Source organism: Anthonomus grandis, chromosome 8 (assembly GCF_022605725.1).
Source record: "Anthonomus grandis grandis chromosome 8, icAntGran1.3, whole genome shotgun sequence".
NCBI lineage: Eukaryota > Metazoa > Arthropoda > Insecta > Coleoptera > Curculionidae > Anthonomus > Anthonomus grandis.
In genome coordinates, this window is record NC_065553.1 from 23,368,835 (window position 1) to 23,390,894 (window position 22,060).

Consider the following 22,060-nt stretch of genomic DNA (forward strand, 5'->3'; position numbering starts at 1 on the left):
CGCATATTCAGCAAGTTCATTGCTTCATCATAACAATGGTCATTAGGAACTGGAATGCGAAGTTTATAAAGGCAGAATCGTAGAAATGTATTTTGAACCCTCTCCAGTGCCATACAATTATTCATGTACAGAGGAGACCTAATTATTTATCCATACTCGAACAAAGAGACAACAAGTGATATGTACAACCTTTTGCAAGTTTCAACCGACAGATCCTTACAATTGCGCAGGACAAAACCAAGGACCTTAGATGCTTTAGTTATAATAGTATTTACATGGGTATTAAAATTCAATTGTTCATCAAAAAAGATACCAAGGTCCTTTACTACTTCAGTGTACCTAAGATTAACATTATCAATAGTATAGGAGGAAGTTACGCGTTTGTTTCTTTTGTAGAAACTAATGTAATACCCATATTCAGAGCCAAACTATTACCAACACACCATTCACACAATCTATTAAGATCATCTTGCAAGAGAACCATGTCTTGTTCTGAACTGCTCACCCTATAAAACTTTAAATCATCGGCAAATAACAAAAAATTACTATTTTTAAAGCAAACCAAAATATCATTAATGAAAATATTGAACAACAGGGGAAAACAATGACCACCCTGTGGAACCCCAGAGGTCACACTGATAAGATGCGACCTAGCATCCCCAATTTGTACCTGCTGAAATCTTTCAGAAAGAAAACTTGCAAACCAGGCCACCAAACAATCTGAAAAACCAAAAAGTCTCAATTTTTCTATTAATAAGCTATGGTTGACGCTGTCAAATGCCTTGGAAAAGTCTGTATATATTACATCCACTTGTTCACCCCTCTCCAAAGCATGTAACAGAGCACTCTGATACAGCAAAAAGTTTGTAATAGCAGACTTGCCACGACTGAAGCCATGCTGTTCACTTAACAGAAGTTCTTTGCAATAAAAATTAATTTGGTCATAAATAAGACTGTCTAGAAGTTTTGGGATGGCAGACTGTACACACACACTCCTGTAATTGATCATTTCTTTAGCAGCACCACATTTAAATATAGGCGTAATAAAACTGAGTTTCCACTCGGATGGAAAAACTGTCAAGTCTAAAGACCTACTGAATAAAATAAAGAGGGGATAAGAGAGGGCACATACACATTTTCTCAAAAAATAATTGGGTATATGATCAGGGCCAGCACTAAGTTTAAATGGTAATCGAAAGATCTTATCAAAAATTAATCCAATAGATAATTTAGGATTTGGAATAGTCATGTTTACACCAACCTGCCGAGAAGGTAAGACATTATTATCTCTATTATAGACAGTAGAAAAAACCTGGCAAACCCCTCTGCAATTTGTTCACAACCGGCAAACTTCCCATCATTATAGGTCATCAAATCAGGAAGCCTATTCGTTGCTCTCCTGTTATTAAACTTATACCAAAAACTTTTGGGGTTTGTATAAAGTAACTGGTCCAAATTTGAAATAAAGTTCTGGTAACAAGTCTCCGTTAGAGTTTTGCACCTAGCTCTAAGATCTGAAAAGACTTCGTAGTCTGCAACAGTATGACTAGACTGATATTTTTTATGTGAAATTTTCTTTTGCTGGATCAAGTACTTTAACTCCCCTGAAAACCAACTGGGAAAAGACGAGGTTTTCAATCTCTTAAGAGGCACAAACAAAGCTATAGCCATATTCAACATATGATAGAACTCTGAAACCGCATCATCAATATTAATTACATTCAAAACATGGTCCCAATTAACTCAACACAAATAACTATCAACACCCAAATAATTTACATTTCTAAAGTCATAGAAGAACTGTACAAAATTTAAAGTTTTTTCTTTACCATTGTCAAAAGTTAATTCAAAATGATAAGGCTTATGACAGATTTATCAAAAACACAGTCAACAGCTTCACTCACCACTAGATCATTTCTATTTGTAAAAGTTAGATCAAGAAAGGCATTTCTATCATTTGGCACAAAATTCCTTTGAAAAAAGTTAAGGTAAAAGTTGTTAGTTCCAGGGAATATATTTTATCAGGTTAGTTAAATTTATTACATTTTTTAATATTTTTTCATTTTTATTTTTAATCTAATTTGTTCATATTTTATAGGCGTATTTCTTGACAATGACAATTGATTTAATTGTCGAAACGTATATATTTATATATTTGATGCCATTTAAAAGGTCTTATCAAGTAGACGAAAATGTATTTTATTTTAGTTTTTATTCACAAATATCATATATTTTGTAAACAAGAATTAATGACATTTAGAACTATCAATTTTACACAAAAATTAAAAATTCAATTGATAGTCACAATAACGGCTGGGATGCATTTGACTTTTACCATACAATGCAAAATAAAACACAACACAATGTTTGTATGTTTTTTCATTCATTTTGAGCTTTATTTTGTTGTGACTTAAAACATGTAACATTTTTTGATTTTTTGCACAACATGGCAATGCTTAAAGGCACCAAAACCTTTTGACAGTCCATTAGATTGCCTAATTTACTCATATAACAGTTAAAAATCACTACAATTGGTGAGTATAATGTACAAATACACCTTTAAAATATTTTTTAAAATCCTTCTGTGGCATGCCCATGCTTTACAAAGAAGATACCGCTAATGACCCGAGTTTTAGTTTTTCTGCTGTTCAGATTGAGTTCATATGGACTATACTTACTGTAAATATGTGGCACTGGGCAGCATACTTGACTCCTTCAATTCTGTGAAGCACTGTAGCAGTTCAACCGATGGATTCCATCCTTTATTTTGTAAATACAACTGAAGAAGCATGTAAAGTTTCTCTGTGACATAACCAGCCCCAGGAAATCCCATTCCAGACCCTGGCAAGTCACTAACCGAGGCCTGCTGTAATCCTTTGGCCAAGACGTTTTTCATGGTTTCAGCTAAATCCATTTTGGGGGTTTTATCAATGGGTCTTTCTGGAATAAACTGAAAAGTTATCAAGGGAAATACAAGATTATGGCATAATTAATATATAAACCAAAGGATTATAAATGTATGTACCTTTAAGGCGAAACTGGGTGTAACTGAATTATGGATTCTTGTAGAACATGTTTTAGGCCCGGGAGACCCAAATCTCCCTAAAAGGAAGCGACTTTTTCAATAAATTAAAAAAAAATTGTCGCCCCTTTCTAATTGTAAAACTCGTAAACAATCAATGGCATCTCCATAGATTAATACTAGTTAGATAGGAAACTAAGGAAACTCCCGTAAGAGCCAATAAGACGTTCAGTGTTCACGTCATTGACTGTCGCGCCCTCTGAATTTCGAGAAGTAGTACTAAACGGAAGTAAAATTGGGTTTATGACGTCATAGTAGCGGGTAATTTAAAATTTGACTGTGGCGCCAAATTTGAATTTCGCTCCACTATACTGTGCGCTTAAAATTAGTGGGAAATGCGAGGTTCTTTCAGAAATTATAGTACGAATATAGAAAAAGTTCCAATTTAACATTTTTTCAGGCAGATTAAAACAGTGTTAAATTGGGATTTTTTTTTATCCCCATATTAAATAAATTCCTTGATTTGTTCCTTTTTCTGTTTGCGTACTATAATTTCTGAAAGACCTACATTTCCTACTAAATACATAGGTCTGGGTTTCAAAAATTAAACAAGAAATATTTACAAAATTTTATACTATATTATAAGAAAGGATTATAGCAAAAAATGTATAAGCTATACAATAAAAATTAACAGTTGTACACCTTTGTTAAAAAATACAATTAAATAAAATATAAAAATTCTTCCAAATTCCTTAATGTATAAATTTATAATTTTAATTAGGAACTCTGTTGTATGAATAACAAACTTTGTACTTTGTACGTTAGGGTTTATTCAGGGTGTTACAAAAGGTTATAGTAAAATATATATCTGCGGGGGTTTAGCAACCTGTCAGGCGCGTCTCCAGATGGCGGATAGGAGAACGGCCGGAAAACCAGAAATGGTTCCGGTTAACGGTGACTATAAGGGAAGCCAGCAGCAATGGCGGGACCTAAAGGAACCGCTGTTGAGAAGTCAACGGCGGGGCCGCAAGGAACCGCCGCTGAGAAAGCCAAAGAGGGACCTGCCGGGAGGAAACGACCGTCGGGGGCTCAAAGACGAAAATCCAAGAGACACTGACACCCACCCAGACCAAGGCCAATACGAGCGAGACGCAAAAACGACATCGCTCGGAGGGAGAAACTCCGCCGGAGTCAAAAAGACCCAGGAAGAAGCCCAGGGGCCCAAGACGGGAACCAGGGCTGTCCTATCGGGATGCTGCGGCGGGGGTTCTAAGAATGACCATAACAGCTAAAAAATACCCCGAGGCATTCGTCTCGGAGGAGCAGGCAAACACCCTAAAGGGCTGGCTGCTCAACAAAACGCTCGCTCTGCAGAGCGGATCGCAAATTGCGCCCAAGTTTGCAGGCGTAAGCCACGGTGGGGGAATCCTTCACATCACCTGTGTCGACGAGTCAACTAAAAATTGGCTCGTCGAACTGGTGCAGAAGGAAACTCCCTGGGAAGGAGCTGAACTCCAGATAACGGAGGACGGCAAACTTCCCAGACCGGTGAAGGCAATAACCTGGGTGCCGGGACCTACTGAGGAACCGAAAGCACTCCTACATAAGCTGGATGTTCAAAACAACATCAACACCAGCTTGTGGAAAGTGCTCGATATGAGGAAGGACCAGGACGAGAAGGGTTGCCTGGTAACGCTCCTCATGGACGAGAAATCCTGGGCCAAAGTAAGGGAAGCGAATCAATCGCTATACCTCAACTTTGGCAGCATAAAGATCAGACTCTCGGCCAGCAGCCAAGAGAAAGAGAAGAGGGGTTGCCTGGTCCGGCAACCCCTATGGAAACAGAGGGATTGCCGGGAACCTCTTCTTCCTAAAATCGCTCTCCGCAATGGGTGTGAGGCTGATACAAATAAACCTCCACCACTGCAAAGCAGCCACTGCGGCCTTACAAAAATGCATAGCCGACAATGATATTCAGATAGCCCTGATTCAGGAACCTTATACTTATAGGGGCCTGATAAGGGGACTAGGAAACCTCAACGGGACACTAGTGTCAGACCCAAAAGAGGGACCTAACCTAAGAAGCTGTATCTTTATAAGAAAAGATATAGAGGCCACACCGCTGTGGGAGTTTTGTGACAGGAACACAGCGGCGGTCAAAGTGCAAATCAAAACAGCGGAGAGGAGCTACGATACAATATTAGTATCAGCATACTTTCCGCACGATCAAGAAGGGGAACCACCTCCGACAACAGTTGGGAGGTTGATAGACCATCAAAGATTGGAAAACCTTATAATAGGCGGTGACGCCAATGCTCAACACACTATCTGGGGAAGCACTGGAACAAACAAACGAGGCGAATCATTATTAAATTACTGTGCTGCCTCCGGTCTAAATATACTTAATGTGGGGGAGGAACCGACCTTCGTCAACATACTCCGCAGAAAAGTAATTGATCTAACCATTGGCAAGGGACGCATCTGCGACCTCGTTAAAAAATGGCATGTATCTGACGAACCAAGTTTGTCGGATCACAGGTACATAAGATTCGATCTAGAATCTATGGATACAAATCCGGAGACCTACAGAAACGCCAGGAAAACGGACTGGGACCTCTTCAATGAGATACTAGGACTCGAACTGGAGAACTGTCCAACGGAGGCAAAAGACAATGTAGAGCTCGAAGTGCTGACAGAGTCAGTCACTGAGGCTATTAAAGTTGCTTTTGAAAATTCATGTCCACTAAGCAAACCACATTAAGCAGGGAACACCTCATGGTGGAACCAAGAATTGGGCGAGCTAAGGAAGACAGTAAGAAGGCATGCGGCAGAAAAGGAAGAAAGGCATGCGGCAGAAAAGAGCACTGTAATACAGATACTCAACAAAACACAACGAATATGTCTGGGCATAACAGGAGCGATGTCAACAACGCCGACTGCTGCCCTAGAGAACCTGATGGGACTAAGCCCGCTACACTTAGTGGTACGGGCTGAAGCTATATCGGGGGCGAAAAGACTGCTGTCAAATGGCGCAACAATCCTATCGGCACAATGCCTTATTTCACAAGATACAGGACCTTGGGCGCCTGGCCCTAAGAACAGACAGAACCAAGGTCACATACCTAGACAAACCTTTTGTCATCAAAGAGAAAAGGGGACCACTGGACGCAGAAGCGGACAGGCTCAGGCAAAGATGTTACTCAGTATATATATAACCAAACGATCCAAGATCGGGGTAGCTGTGGGCATGGTGGAGGACGAACAACAGGGCAGACAACTCATGCTAAACCTGGGCCTGGAAACAACAAACTTACAGGCAAGCATAATAGGAATACAAACCTGTGTCCAACTGATGAGAGAAGGGCTGCCAAGAGGCAAAAACCTTCGCAATTTTCACAGGAGACCAGGCTGCAACACTTGCACTACAACAGTTCGAGACTAAGTCAAGGACTGTGCAAAGCTGCTGGGAGGATCTCAGGAACCTCGCCGAAGCGCAAAATAGGCCAGAGATAATCCTAGCATAGAATATGGGCAACAATAAGGCTGCAAGAAAGGCTATCCAACTTGCAACTCAGGGAGCCAGCAACAGCCTGGTAGGCCCTAAACCAACATGTTGTGTCAACGATAAGACCTGGAAGAGGGAAATCGGCAACTGGCTAACAAACCAGAACAAATCCTACTGGGAACAGCTGCCAAAGATGGAACAATCCAAACAACTTATAGGCAGCCCACCCTTCAAGAAGGGTGAGAACATACTGGGCCTCTCCAGACAACAACTGCGAAGGGTCGCGGGGCTATTTACAGGCCATGCGCCCAGCAGGAAACACCTGCATACGCTAAGGAAACCTCGCTATGTAGGGGATGCAATGAGGAGGACGAAACAACTCTTCACATACTGTGCTTCTGTGAAGCATTTAATCAAACCAGGGCAACATTCTTGGGGGAAGAGAAACCCTCACCAGAGGGTATAAGAAATCTACCACTGGGCACAATCCTGGACTTCCTTGAAGCTACAGAATTGAACCTGTGGGACTAAACATATGGGACACAATAGGACTGCTTCTTAGCAGACCGCAGTGTAGGGAGCCACAAGGCACCACCCAGCGGTGGAGTTTTAGTGGGTACAGGACGAAACAGACTCGACACTGAGTCCCACACTACTGGGGGCGGCGCCGCGTAACTAGTGTTCATAAAGAATTTCTCCACCGACCACAAGAAAAAAAATATATATATATATAAAGGACAATAAAAGTTTAATAAAATCACCAAAAAATTACCGCATATTGAATTCACCAATAATGTTTCTTAGTAAATATTATAAATTAAATAATTATTAACAAATTAGCAATGAAAGAAGAACAAGTGAATATTATAGCACCAGAAATAAAAGATAAGCAATTCACAAAAGTATTACTAAGTATATTAAAATTAATTAAAAGTATATTAAAATTATATAAAGAAATTATAGAAAAAAATTCACAATTTATACAATCAAAATTAACAGTTATGCAAGCTTGTTAAAATATTGATAAAAATATAAAAATTTTTCCAAATTCCATAATGTATAAACTTAGTTTAATGAGAAACTTTATTGTATGAAGAGCAAAGTTTGCAAAATAGAGTTAATACAGGGTGTGGCACAAGGTTATTGTAAATCTACAAAAGCAATAAAATTTATATAAAATCACTAAGGAATTACCCCTACTCAATTCACTAGTAGTGTTGTATTGATATACCAAGATTTGTATAAGATCCAAAATTGCTCATGCATTGAAACTACTGAAATTGCTCTTCTCTCAAGTTTGGAATCACATTTTAAGTAAGTTTTAACATTGAGCCTGTCAAAACGTATACAGAAACAAAATGAATTCTGCTGTATATTGAGCTTTATATTCGTGATCTGAAAAAACATATTTTTAACTGGAATGTCCTATATATCTTGGACTCGAGAGAAATAAAAAAATATTATTTTATTGATTTCAAATATAATATATAAAATATTTGGCCACACAACAGTGGTATCAGTCTAAAAGACACATTACTAAGTAAAGTGTGATATTTTTTTACTACGGTAAAGCTAAATTATTAATTAAATTGTTTAATCCAAGTAATTTTTAATTTAATTAAGCTTGAGCTTACATCTCAGTGGGGTCACTTGTTACGAAGACTATTCAAACTTACCTTGTATTATGGCCGGGATAGACGCTCCGTCATACACATCAACTTGCTTGCGCAAACTTAAAATGCACGATTTACCGCGGCGTTAGTGCTGATAAGTCGGTAGACTTATTGAATTTGTACAGACAATTGTTTGGCTTGAACGAAATCAAACCTGCCAGATTTTTCTTTCGAGAACAGACTTGTCTTAGCAGTAGTTGCAATGTGTCGCAGTCCTTGCGACTTATTAATTCCGTCTTCTTGTGCTAGAGAGTATCCTGGTGCAGGGCGCACATAAATAATATAGGTTAAAATTAAGAAGTTTATACAGTTATTTAGTTTATTAATTTTTGAGTTTAAGTATGTCGGACCTGCGGCTTATGTCGAGAGACTTCCTCACAGATTTCATTAATTTATATAGAGAAAATCCATGTCTTTGGAAAGTAAAATCCAAAGAATACTCGGACAAACACAAGAAAAATGCGGCATATGAGATACTCATTCAAAAATTAAAAGAGGTAGATCCCGCAGCCAATAAAGATGGCGTAATAAAAAGAATTAATTCATTGCGTACTTGTTTCCGGAAAGAGTTAAAAAAACTAGAAGTGCGCAGTCGGGTATGGGCGCAGAAGATTTGTATAAGCCAAATCTTTGGTATTTTAATTTATTGATATTTTTGACTGACCAGGAGAGACCGCGACAGGATGGGATGGATACTATAAATGAAAGTCCAGTAGTAGATGTAAGTATAAATTTATTTAATTTAAATAGAAAGCAACAACTTTATAATGCTTTATTAGTGTGATTTTATTATACGTGATCTAATGAATCATATTATTTTGCCAGTTTACTTGACCCTCGCCATTAAAATATCCCACATATAACTCTCTAACTTCATTAGGTTCTTGTGCAATATTTCGATTGTGTCCACGTTGTAGTCCGCTTAAAATACCAGGGTCAACTCGCAGCCCTGTATGAACTTCTGATTGTGTCCAATCTCCTTCGTCTAAGGACTCGGAGAGAGTATATGAATCAGAGCATTTTTTCGCAAATAGTTATGTAAAATAACGCACGTCAATATGACTAAATCTATACTGTTTAATTTTAAATTAATTTCTGTATGAAGGATTCTAAATCGGGCAGCCATTAAACCAAAAACATTCTCGATGATTTTGCGTGCCCTAGACAGACGATTGTTGAAAATTTTTCTTTCTCTTGTCAAATCTCGCGAGCCAAATGGTTTCAGTAAATTTTTACACAGTGAAAATGCTTCATCTCCGATAAAAACCCAAGGAAGCTGAGTGGAACATTTTTTTGCAGGGGAAGGAGTAGGTAATCGCAATTCTTCTTTAACAAGTTTTTCATAAAATTTAGTGTTTTCAATTACACCTCCATCCGAAACAGGACCATTTGTGCCCATAAGACAATAAATTATTTCGTATTTCGCATTAGCAATGGCCATTAAAACTAATAGCCTAGTTTTAATGTATCGCTTAATATTCCAGTAAAAAGAACCAGCATCTTGCGGTGGCGATATTCGAATGTGTTTACCGTCAATGCTACCTAAACAATAATTGGGAAACTGCCATTTTTCTTCAAATTCCCTACCAATTCTTCTCCATTTCTCTTCGCTGCTTGGAAACTGGAAGAAACAAGAATGATAAATTAAAATACCTATGTTTTGTAAATAATTTTTTTAACATAAGTATTTGATGTAAATCTTTAAAGTATGAAATAAGTTGATAATCTGAATTATTTTTTTAGGACGACAGCCAATCTACCGAACATGAAAACAATTTAAACGACCATTCTTCATCCGACACAGTACTACGTCCTCCATCGGCCACCCCATCCACATCAACATCAAATTCTAGAATTAGTGTCAAAAGAAAACTTCAAAAGAATTTGCCATATATTGCAAAAAGGTGATTAATGAAGCAATCTTCCATGCACAAATGGGAAAATTAAACCAGACATCAAAAATCGTAACCCAGATCGAAACAGATAGATCAGCAACAGCTCCTCATATACACACTTTTCAGTATAATCAGGAGGTTAGTCGGTCAAGTAACACTGAAGTTTTAAGATTGACACCAGAAGGACCCGTGAGACCCTTACAACGCTTTGGGGGTTAAATCCAATATTTCATGGAATAGACACTTTTCAGTATGATCATGAAAGGGTTAGATCGCGCCTTGGAACTTATGAAACTGCAACATCGCTAGGGGAAGCAACCAATGACCTCCCACAATCCGTTGGAGAATATTATTCAAGATACAACGTTGAAGATAATAATTAAATTAAGTATAATTAGGTTTAATACGTTATACTATTTTTAATAAAATACCTTAAAATATTTATTGTTTAATCCTTCGTAAATGCTGCATGTATCCGGTATAATTTCGCCAAGTGCTTGACGAGATATTGCACATACAAATTTCAAGTCAGCTTAGCTTCTTCCTGTTGCTAAAAAGCGTAAAGTTGCGCTGAGCCTCTCATGTGGTGATATTGCTTTTCTCATAACAGTATCCATCCTTTTGATTTGAGGCGTTACTATCTGGAGCAATTCCGTATAAGTTTCTTCGTCCATACGTAAATAATTTAACCAATCCTCAGGTTCTAATCGAAGCTCATTTAGTAAATGTAGGTGTGATAATTCCTGTCGCTTAATTAACCACTCTTTTAACCATTTGGAACGTTTTCTCCTATTTACTTTTTTATTTTTTGCTATAATAGCAATAGCAGCCGCACACAATAAAAGATCGTCAGTCATCTTGATTTTGGACGTTTAAATTGATCAACAAAACGAACAAGACTGAAGAGTTAGTGGTCAAATGAGGAATTCAGTCTTGCCCTACAACTTAAGTTTGCGCAAGCACGTTGATGTGTATAACGGGGCTTTTATCCCGGCCTTTAAGCGTAGGAGATTAACCGAAGGTATGGAATCTGGTGTAAGGCCCCTGCTTGAATTGGGCTTGAATGAATGTGCAGTAAAATAAATTTAATATGCATAGAATTCTTTATTACTCAGATTTTCATGATTTCAAGGCTTAAGAATGTGAACCCAAATATTATTCAATGGTTCAATATAACACATTGAACTTGTTAAAAAACCATGCAATCGATGTCTTTTGCTGTCCAGAGACAACAGCTTCTTCTTACAATCCATTTCTCACTTTTGTTTACATTTGCGCTTATCATTTTCACGAAGTAAGTTTATTGCAATAACTATTTCTACATGTCTATATTCGATTTAAAGTGTTTACTGTTGATATCTCAGTTCCTTTACAACAATATAATTCACTGCTTTTTTATAAATTTTCCTGTATCTCAGGTGTCAGCATACCCAAATATAAACTAATCACAGCTGACACACCTGAACACACTGAACACACTGAACTAAACAACTGGAAAAATTTTGTGTGAAATATGAGAACAGATCAACTTTTTTTAAGATATTTTTTTCGCAAAATTTGATTAATGAAAGTTAGTTTTCTGTCAGAAGTAAAAAAAAAGCCTGTGCAAGCTAAAGAACTATAAAAAATGGTGGTATTTTATGTGATATAATTTAATTAGTTTTGAATCCTTAGCGCCATCTAAATTTCGAGGAGCAGAAACTTTTTGGTGTTCCGTAAATCGCCCAAGCCCAGGCTCTGGGCATCTCTGAGCTGTCACGGCCTTGACAGCTCTGATACCAGTGACAGTTGACGTTGACAGTGACGTTGTCAGCTCTGTTGTGTTTTGAGTTTTCTTCAACTTTTTACTTTTAAATATGAATTAAGGATTATTCAATAAATCGTGAAAGAATCCTACTTACTAGATGAAACTTAGGTGTTCCCACCTTTAGCCTGTCTAGAGGCAAACGCCTAAGGAAATAATGAGTTAGTAGTAAAAAGTGTTTTTTCTAAGAATGTAAAACTAGGAGACTACTACTAGAAGAAAACTTAAACTCACTTATTCAGCACCTGTTTAATCAAGTCCAATTAAATATGAAGTATCAAAAACGTTACAACAAGTTCAGCTTCGAAACCAACTGTAGGATATGCTTAACTCAAAGTACAACCAGATATTCCCTCGAGAGACAGTTGAAAGGTTCTGATGTAGGTCCAGTGAGTATACAGGAAGCCCTAGAAGTTGTCACTAATCAAAAAGTCTTATTGAATGATAATTACCCTAATACAGTTTGTGGAATGTGTTTTGAATTGTTGAAGATCTCTTATGACTTTGTGCAGCAATATAAAAGCTCAATGGAGAAGCTACGGGAACAATTTGGTGAGGTGAATCAGGACAGTGAAAGAAAACTAGCACAGGAAAATGTTGAAGAAGATGGTATGTTGCTTTATAAAGTACAGTTTATTTAATACTGTGCTTTACTAGGGTCTGGATTAAGAATAAATTTTAATTTATAGTAGATCTGTTATTTTGTGGTTTAATAACAAATTTCTCTAGAGTTATTGATTTACTTGTTTTGATATACAGGAAACGAGCCAAGAGGTCAATTACAAATACTACAATAATAATATTAATAATAATGCATTACAATTAAGCATTAATTAGATTAAGAACAAAAATGGTAAGGCTTAATTATTTTTGTAAAGCCTTGCAAAAACAATATATCAAGACCCAAGACACCAGCATAAATATTATAATTGCAAATTTTGTAAATAGGTGAGTTTTTATATACAATAATCATAGGAAAGCTTAAATGAAATGTCTTTCTCAGTATGGTATTAGCAACATTCACAAAAAATGGAAGCATTGAATAAATTTCTATACAAGTATAGCATGAATGGATTGACTGTGGTAGCACCAAGCAATCAACATTGTTTAATTATTGTTGGATGATTTAATAATGAGACTGATAAGACCAAAATCCTGACATTTAGGGGTAAGCTTAGAGATGTGTCCATTGGTGGTAATCAAGTTCCTGAACACTCTAGCAGCTCTCAGCAGATTTCTTGGTGTGATTCTTGATAACAACCTTAAATTTAGTGATCATGTACTTGCTAGTAACATATCAGCTGGTTGTTTTGCTGTCAGGGTCACAAGTGAAGAGCTTGGTACTGAGATGGGTAGAACTGTATATTTTGCCCTTGTCAGTCTCATTTTCACTATGGTATTTGTTTTGGAAGGAATGCTAGCAGTTATCTTATCCAGTCCCTCTTTGTATTGCAAAAGAGAGCCCTCAGGTATATTTGCAAGGCAAAAACCTTGGGATTCCTGCTGCTCTCTATTTGCTCGAGAAAATATTCTAACAGTCACCTGTGTGTATATACTGGAAATTGCTAGCCCCACCACATACCTATATCTGTCACAACAGAGGGGCAATCTGCAACTACCCATTCCTAGGTCCACTCTTATTCAGAAATCAATTTTTTACAAAGGTATTAAGGTATTCAATTGCCTACCATGCAATATTAGAGACCTTGCAACACTCAAATGCTTTACACATAGGCTTAAAAAGTATCTGACAGAAAAGGCCAACTATAACCTTGAAGAGTTTTATGTTTTGTAGAGTCTACAGTGTATATTTTTGTATGTATATATAGATTTTGATTTTCCTCCTTTTTATGTATACATTTCTCTTTTTTACTGTTTTTATTCTGTTTATTTTTCTTAATTTTAAGTTGCTTTGTTAACAACAAATATTTGCTCACATAACAATCAAGCTTATTTTGATTTTTTTTTTGATATATGCCCTTAGAACATTTTGCCTTTCAATGTTCTAAGTATGTGCGTCATTTACCATGTTTATAATATGCTCTGTACATGCTAGATTTCAAGGTATTACAATAACCAGGTTCTTCTCACTATTGGTTTCTCCAAGATATACACTGTTCATGTTATAATTATACAGGGTGTTTCAGAACTATGGGATCAAACTTCTGTTATTCAGTGCAACAGTAAAAAATATTTGAGTATAGGGACCCATGTCTGGAAAAGTGTAACTACAGCACTACAGTCCTAAAACCCGTTAAAACTCAGAAAGACGATGAATTGCCTTAATAGGATTTCTGGCATGTAATTTTTGCCATTTGTACATGATATCATCACAATAATTGTCCAAATTTTAATGTCAATGTAAATGTTTAAAAATGTTATAGCGGATGATTTTAAACAGTGTATGGTGCTTGTGCATTGTTATCTTTAAAAATGATAACAGAGATTGTTATCCAGGTCTTTATTAAATATATCAAAAATTTCAGCTCTAAATTTTCTATTTAAAGCTATTAATACACTGTCATTATGTTTTTTACTAATAAGCCTAAGGACATTTTTTAAGATTTAAATATTTAAATATAATTTTAATAAGTGTTTCCTATTATTTTTAAAGAAATTTGACTCACTTATCCCACCCCACATCATAAATTCCATAATATGTAATCAGATACATTATCCGGACCATGGTTAACCTGGGGTGTAGAGATTGTTGTATGTAGCACTTCAGAGACCTTCATATACTTAAATTTTCTTGCTCCTACATCCAAATTCTCCATTTCCCAGCAGAACTTTCAGATATGCACCATTACCACACCAGGCATGGTAGGAACATATCTTGAACCTAATTTATTTATTTATCAATGGAATCCATATAATTCCAATTATATTGTAATTATAGAAAATATATAATAAGCTTGTGAACAATATCACACTACAAATCACTCTATATAAAAACTCTATCACTTAAAATCACGGTAAGCAATAAATGCATCCTTTTTATTCGTAAAAAAAAATTGCCAAAGCAGCCAATAAAAATTCATAATTTAAAACCATTAAAACAAGTATCCAAACTAGTTAAAATCAATACAAATTCAAAAATTACATAAACCATAAAAGTTGCAACACTACAAATTATATAGACTAAATTATAAAGTGGATATTACAAAATAATCTGTAAATCTCTTTTAAAGCTTTTAAGCTTCGAGTCAAAAAAATGCATCTGATCAGCTAAACTAGCCTCACAAACCAAACATGAAAAGGGCTCATTGACCCCATTTAACCAGGGCCAAGAATTAGAGGTAGTTAATGATAGGATTGAGAACCTGATGCAAGAAACACATGTCATTGTCAATTAGGGTTCTCCTTGCTTCCAAAGATTGTAAGTTCAGACTTGATTCATCAAGTTGATTTATCATTATTGATCATATTCACATTCCTCTCTCTGATAACCACACCTGAAAGCTACAATTCTTAAAAATTTTAAAAAATTTTTTTCAAATACATTTATTGCTCTTCTGATTACATAAGTAATATAAGGTCGTCAATTCACGAATAGTACTAGAATTAAGATTAAGTTAAAAAGTTTAAAATTCTTTCATTCAATAGTTAGAGCTAAGTAAAATAAAAAGTAAAAGACACACCACTTAACACTAACTACACCAGCAGACACAGACTTATCAAACTAGGTATATATTAAAAAAAAAAAACCTGCTAACAATATGGACAGTTAAAACCAAACAGATTAAGCTTATCTGAATGGGTTATGTATTTACCTACTGAATAAAAAGGGTGCTGAACAAAAATTGTCCTTGCTACTGGCTTGAACTGCCTGTACCCCTCTATCTTCATAATTTCATCGGGTAATGTATTGCTTATTTTGACACACATATAATAGGGACTCATTTCATCAAAATCAAATCTATATCTTGTCTTATTACTGTTAATATTTACATCAAATTTTTTTTGAACGAGATGTTCGTGTTTGGAGGCAAAACAGCATACTTTGTACAAGTAAAGAGAGTATACTGTCATAGTTCCTAATTTTTTAAAAGCACCATGCTCTCGAAAAGTGGATCCACACAATGTCCATACAATTCTTTTTTGATTAACAAATGTTCTTTTTATTGACTCTGCATGAGATCCCCAAAACAGTATGTGAATGTACGTATGCATAATAAAACTGAATTATTGATTCCCTACTGACAATGTTTTTTAAGTTGTAAATAGCGAAGTTTGCCGACGTTATCTTTTTACATATTTCATCAATATGGCTTTGCCAATCTAAATTTTTATGTAAAGTTGGACCCAAAAACTTAATTTCATCCGATTCATATACAATAATTCCATCGATGTTTAAGGGCATATCATTATCAATTCAAAGTCTGCCTTTTATTTTGAAAATGAATTAATTTTGTTTTGCTTGAATTAAGGACTAACTGACTTCTGATATTCTGCACTCTTTCTATTTGATGGACATAACAGTGATATGAAGGAGGAGGAGGACAACAGAACATCAGTATTCCAAAATGGGATGTACTAGAGAACAGTATAACCTCCTCAATTTAAATATTGAAAAATCAGTCGAAAACCTTTGGATAAATCCCAATACCTTCATTGCCTTTAAAGTAATTTGGTTTATGTGACTAGAAAAGTAAATTTTAGATTCCATTAGAACGCCAAGATCGGAGGTCTCTATTTTAACATTGAGTAGAGTATTATCCACATTCCACAGAGTATACAAAGTAAATTGGATTTCTTTGTCTTGAAAAAGTTATTTTATTTTTTACACACTACTCAAAAAATACCTTAAGGTCTTCCTGGAGGCCAATAGCATCATTGAGGGACCTAACCTCTCTGAAAAGCTTCACATCATTAGCAAACCAGAAAGAACTACTTACTGTTTTTAATTCTCTGACTTAAATCCATCAGGAAAATGCAAAAAAGTACAGGACAGCAATGGGACCCCTGGGGCACCCCAGAAGCAACCTTTATTTAATTTAAATGTAATTGCTAATTGGTGGTTTTTATTCATTTGATGATTACTGGGAAAGTAGTTGTAATTTTATTTGAATAATGATTTTGAATATTGTTCTTGTTGCATTGAAATACTCTTTTAAGTTAAACGGTATCCAAATATAAATTTTTAAATTTGGAGCTTTACTCTGTTACTTGCATTAAGCTGCTTATTTTGCATGAAAGTTTGTTTTCTTTGTAATATCTTGTTTTAATTTTCCAACTAAAGCAAAACGACAGATTTCCAATGGGAAACATGCTCCAGTAGAAATATTGGTAGGAAATGAAAAATTCAACATCAAAGACATCCTGATTGTGGAGGAAGACACAGAAGAATCACCTGATTTCCAGGGATTTTTGAAAAACCTCGGAAAGGCAGTTAGTGCTAGTTTTGTCAAAAAAGACGTTCCGAAGACGAGTATTGATGAGGAGGAACCTAGTTTGGTGATCGAAAAAATTGTACATGGTAAGAAATTATAAGTCTCCTTGTGCCAAGTTTTCTTGTTTTCTATAGTTCCTTTAATAGAACCTGTCACACAACAAACAGCCAGGAAACTTGTGAAAATGAAATCAACTAATGTGAAAAAGTTACCAAACAATATTGCACTGTCATTAAAGTATAATAAATCATTCTTGGATACCTCTGATAATGACCTGACTGACAATGATTTCTTGGTGAAAGAAAATTGCAACACTGAGGTATACAAAAACTTAAAGAACCTACCTGAAAATGAAAAAAACGCCCTAAAATCCGCCCTTAACTTTAAATATAAGTGTCCCCATTGCAACAAGTTTATGGCAACACTAACCAGGGCAAAAATGCACAGTAAAAGATGCTTGAAAGGTATCAAAAATCCAAGCTGTAATTTATGTGACAAAATATTTGAGTGAGTAATAACATTTTTATGAATTATCCTGAATTTATGATGTTGTTTCAAATTATAGGTCGAGGAGGGAACTTTTATTGCACATGAAAAAAAATCATTATTCTGTAAAACCTCAGAAAGGTGAACTGGACGATTATATTTGTAAAATCTGTAATAAGATATTCTGGAGTAAAGGAGGACTTGCTTATCATCTGAATACACATATTGGTAAGTAGAATTAAATTATAAACAGTCAAACCTTTCTATATTAAAAGTCATAATTGCCACTGCCAAATTGAATCATATTTTAAATTTTCAGGTAAAAGACACATGTGCGATAAATGCAGTAAACATTTTTACACGAGAGCGGCATTAAAAACCCACATGCAAGTCCATTCCCGGGAGAAAACGGTGGTCGTATGTCCCATTTGCGGCAAAGGATTTCATTATCGCGGCGGTCTGTTTTATCACTTGAAAATCCACAGGAACGAGAGGAATTTGCAATGTATTTACTGTCCCAGGAAGTAAGATAAGTTTTATTTTTTATACCGGCTTGTATCATAAATAATTTATTTATTTAATAATTTTATTTAATAACTGATCATAATGTGAATGTGAATCAGAAACTGATCACATGTTTCGTCTGAAATTCTAAAAAAGTTCAATAAGCATAAAAAATAAAAAATACACGTTAATATTTATCAGAAATAATATATAGTAAAGTAAAAAATAGCATATCGGTTTTTCAGCAAGGCTTTATTAAATCTATGCTTATTTTAAGTCATTTAATGATTGCTAAATGTAATATTATTAAATTACTCTTAAAAGAAACAATAAGGAATAAGCACTAGTAAAGCATAAATAATTCTGCTTATTAGAATTGCTAACAAGATTTAAAAGTCTTTGAAAAACGTCACAATTGGGAGTTGGGAATTGTCCTTATCGGGTTAAATGTCACTATACAGGGTGTAAACAAATAGATGCAAAAAAATTCAGGGGCTGATTCTTGTGTAAATTTTAAGAACTAAACTTTATATGAACGTATGTCCTAAAAGGCGTAACTTTTGAGATACCAGGTGGTCAAGATTGAAGCAAAATATATGTTTTTCTTTATAATACCTGTAAAACACCTGTAAATATTTTAATAAGATTTGGTAAGCATTCTTTATGCATCAAAAGGCATTTTCTGAGGCTCACTAATTTTTCTAATTTGTACCAATGACGTTTGTGTAAAGTTTAAACTAAATATTTTTGATGAAAAATATGGTATGATTGGTATGCCTCTTGCTTTTATTTTTGTAATTCTCATTTATTTCTGAGCAAATTTCATCTCTTGACTTTCTTTTGTCCGAGGTTGCGTATTGGATTAAAAAAATTAAATCCATCTACCTTAATGTATAACGTGTTTATTATTAATGCTTAGATGTGATTCTAATTTTTGTTTTAATCTAAATGAAAGAATAAAAACTAAATAATTATAAAAGATGTTGAAAATGACCACCTTCTGCCATTATGCAAGAGTCTATACGTCGCCGCATTTGTCGGCGAATTCGATAAAAAATTCCGGGAGAATTTGGAATTACGGCACATGAATTAATGATTCGATTTCTCAAGTCATCAATATCTAGTACCGGAATCCTGTACACCAAAGATTTTAAATGGACCCTATGTGGTAAAATCTAGTGGATTCATATCTGGTGACCGAGGTGGCCAAAACTGAGGACCGCCTCGGCCTATCCAACGATTTGGATATGTTTCGTCTAAATAACGACGTGCTAATAAACTAAAATGGGCAGGAGCCCCATCGTGCATAAACCACATTACTCTTCTAACATCTAGGGGCCTCAAGAAGTCCTGGAAGTATGCCTTGAGAAAACGAGTGTATGTTTCCCCATACAATCTCTGTGGTAGAAAATGTGGGCCAATAAGTCTGGTGGTCTCCAATGATTCCAACCTATATATTTAAAGAAAATTGTTGTTGGTGATGAGCTTCAACTATGGCATGGGGATTTTCATTTGCCCAAATGTGGTTATTATGGTAGTTAATGATTGCTTCTCTGGAAAAATTAGCTTCGTCGGTAAACAGAATCTGCCTTAAAAGCTGAGAACTGGGTTTTGCTCAATGACTTCTAACATCCAATGAGAAAATTCAAGACGCCTAGAAAAATCTTGCGGTAATAGAGCCTGGACTCGTTGTACGTGATATGGATATAATATAGCTGATCCTTTAAAATAGTCCATACCGTCATATGATTGACATGTAGCTGCAGACTAATTTTTCTAGTACTGGTGTCAGGTTGTTTATCAATTAAATTAAGTAGTGCTTCTTCCAATTCCTGTGTTCTAATATCGCGTTGGCGACCACAATCTTGCTTTCTTGGTTGAAAAGTTTCAGTTTCTCATAGTCTTTGATAAAGGCGTGCAAATAATGTATGAGGAAGTGCCATTCGTTGAGGGTATATTTTAGCAAACATTCTAGATGCTTGTAATGAATTTCCGTTAGCAAGACCATAAACAAAATGCATATCGGTCATTTCTGCATTTGAATAATTTGCCATTTTGATGAAATGGATCAAAATTGCACAAAAGTTTCTAAAAAGGAGCAAAAAAAGTGCAGTTTTCTTGCAAAAAAAGTTTCTTCAAAGGAGGCAACAACTGACAATCAACCAACAATCATCAGCAGACAATTAACAACAGTAATTTTAACAAAGTTGTATGTGCCTTGTGTATCGACGCAATGTTTAAGTTTAAAACATTTATTATAAATACAGTCTTAAATTTATAACCTCAGTTATGTGGTATTAAATTGTAGAATTTGGTAGCTAATTATAGAAAGGATTTATGGTACATATCCTTTTTACCTGTTGGCACTACTGCAAAGTTTAAAACAAAAGAAGAAAAGGGAATTTTGCAAAGATTTTAAAACTGAAAAAACTAAATAGTGCGCCTATAAGCAAAATCGATGATGGTTGGCAAAAGGCGAACCGTCGTATTAAAAATGTAACTACACCATCATGTACAACAGAAACAGTAGCAATGCAAAATCGCAAATTATTTTAAAATTGGCTCTTTTCTGGGCTTACCCAGAAAAAAATAAAATCGAATTTTCAAAATTTCGTATTTTTTCGAATATCTTCGGAATCATTCGGAATTTTTAATTTTTTAAACGGCATATTGCTAAGCTCAAAAATTCTCAACCTTTTGCCCTAATTTAACCATCTTCGTACCTCCTATAAATTCCGAAATCCCCATGTTGAGGGTTGAATTTGTCGTATATGTACGTATAAGTAAAAATGTCTTCTATATAAACCTAAATATTTTTTTTAGATTTATTACATCCTTTTTATTAAAACAATAATACCATCGCATTTATTATTTACATTAATACTAATTACCTTTGCTATAAATATATTTATAGCCGGGTAAGTTGTATAGGAGGGAAGCAAGTAATGTATTTCTGTCAATATGATATTAATTTTTTTTCTTAATTGAGTTAGGCGCATAGGAACTCAAAATTTTGTGTAAAATCTAAAATCTTCGTCTATAGACGAATTATTTATGAAGACGTGCATGTCGCTAACCAGTTTCACAGGGATTTATTCCTTTTTAAAGTCTCTTATAAATAATTCAATTTTTTTTCTATTTTTTCCAATAGTTTAACTGTAAATAAAACAAATTCAATAATAATGAAATAAACTATAATTAAAAACAAAACTGAATTTGTCGGGCAAAGTCTAAAGCCAAAAAAAGTTTAAATCTTAGATTATTGTATCAAATTTCAAGCAGCATGATTTAGAAATTAGTCCAGGCATACTTTTTTACTTTTTAGTAGAAGTTGACGCTTTTTTTGTAGAATCAGTTTACATATGAACGATTTTTGTAGTTTAAGAACTTTTTGTGTTCGCGTCGCATTTGTGAGGCATAGTCCATAGTCCAAAAAAAATAATTAAAGTGAAATCTTAAAGCTTAAGTTAGAGTTGTTTTTTTGGTTTATTTTTGTTTCCTGACTTTCCTGAGATTGAGTCAATTCTACCTGTAGTAGCTCTGGTTGTTTTTTTTGGCAGATGACGTAGCTGAAATCTATATGTGCCTTTTATGTTCCCTTTTCCCTTGACAGTGATTGCTGGTTTGTTGGGGATGACTGCAAGACTTCACGGTGCTTTGAAGAGCGTATAGTGAGGTCCTATGAAGCGTTTTATCGAGGATTTTAAGTTGCAGGTGCACTGTTATTACAAAAGAGTTTATTTTTGTGTTTAAAAAAATCCACAAATGTTTCTCAATG

General features: G+C 35.1%; 2 protein-coding genes across 3 annotated transcripts in view; one reads left to right on the forward strand and one right to left on the reverse strand.

The window, feature by feature from the left end:
• The window catches only part of LOC126739468 (vacuolar protein-sorting-associated protein 36), a 29,630-nt gene extending 26,429 nt beyond the window's left edge, over positions 1-3,201 (reverse strand). The window contains exons 1-2 of the mRNA XM_050445145.1: positions 3,026-3,201; positions 2,679-2,940 (exon numbers count right to left, since the gene is read on the reverse strand). Of these exons, the coding sequence (XP_050301102.1) occupies positions 2,679-2,914 (236 nt within the window). The 5' untranslated portion in view covers positions 2,915-2,940; positions 3,026-3,201. The remainder of the gene's footprint in view (positions 1-2,678; positions 2,941-3,025) is intronic.
• An 8,693-nt stretch (positions 3,202-11,894) lies between these two features.
• The window catches only part of LOC126739293 (zinc finger protein 287-like), a 34,074-nt gene continuing 23,908 nt past the window's right edge, over positions 11,895-22,060 (forward strand). Inside the window, exons 1-5 of one of the 2 annotated variants that reach the window (XM_050444911.1) lie at positions 11,895-12,508; positions 17,142-17,378; positions 17,427-17,799; positions 17,858-18,006; positions 18,098-18,302. In XM_050444911.1, coding sequence (XP_050300868.1) covers positions 12,169-12,508; positions 17,142-17,378; positions 17,427-17,799; positions 17,858-18,006; positions 18,098-18,302 — 1,304 coding nt within the window. In that variant the 5' untranslated portion in view covers positions 11,895-12,168. The remainder of the gene's footprint in view (positions 12,509-17,141; positions 17,379-17,426; positions 17,800-17,857; positions 18,007-18,097; positions 18,303-22,060) is intronic. The other variant, XM_050444913.1, reaches the window with a different exon arrangement.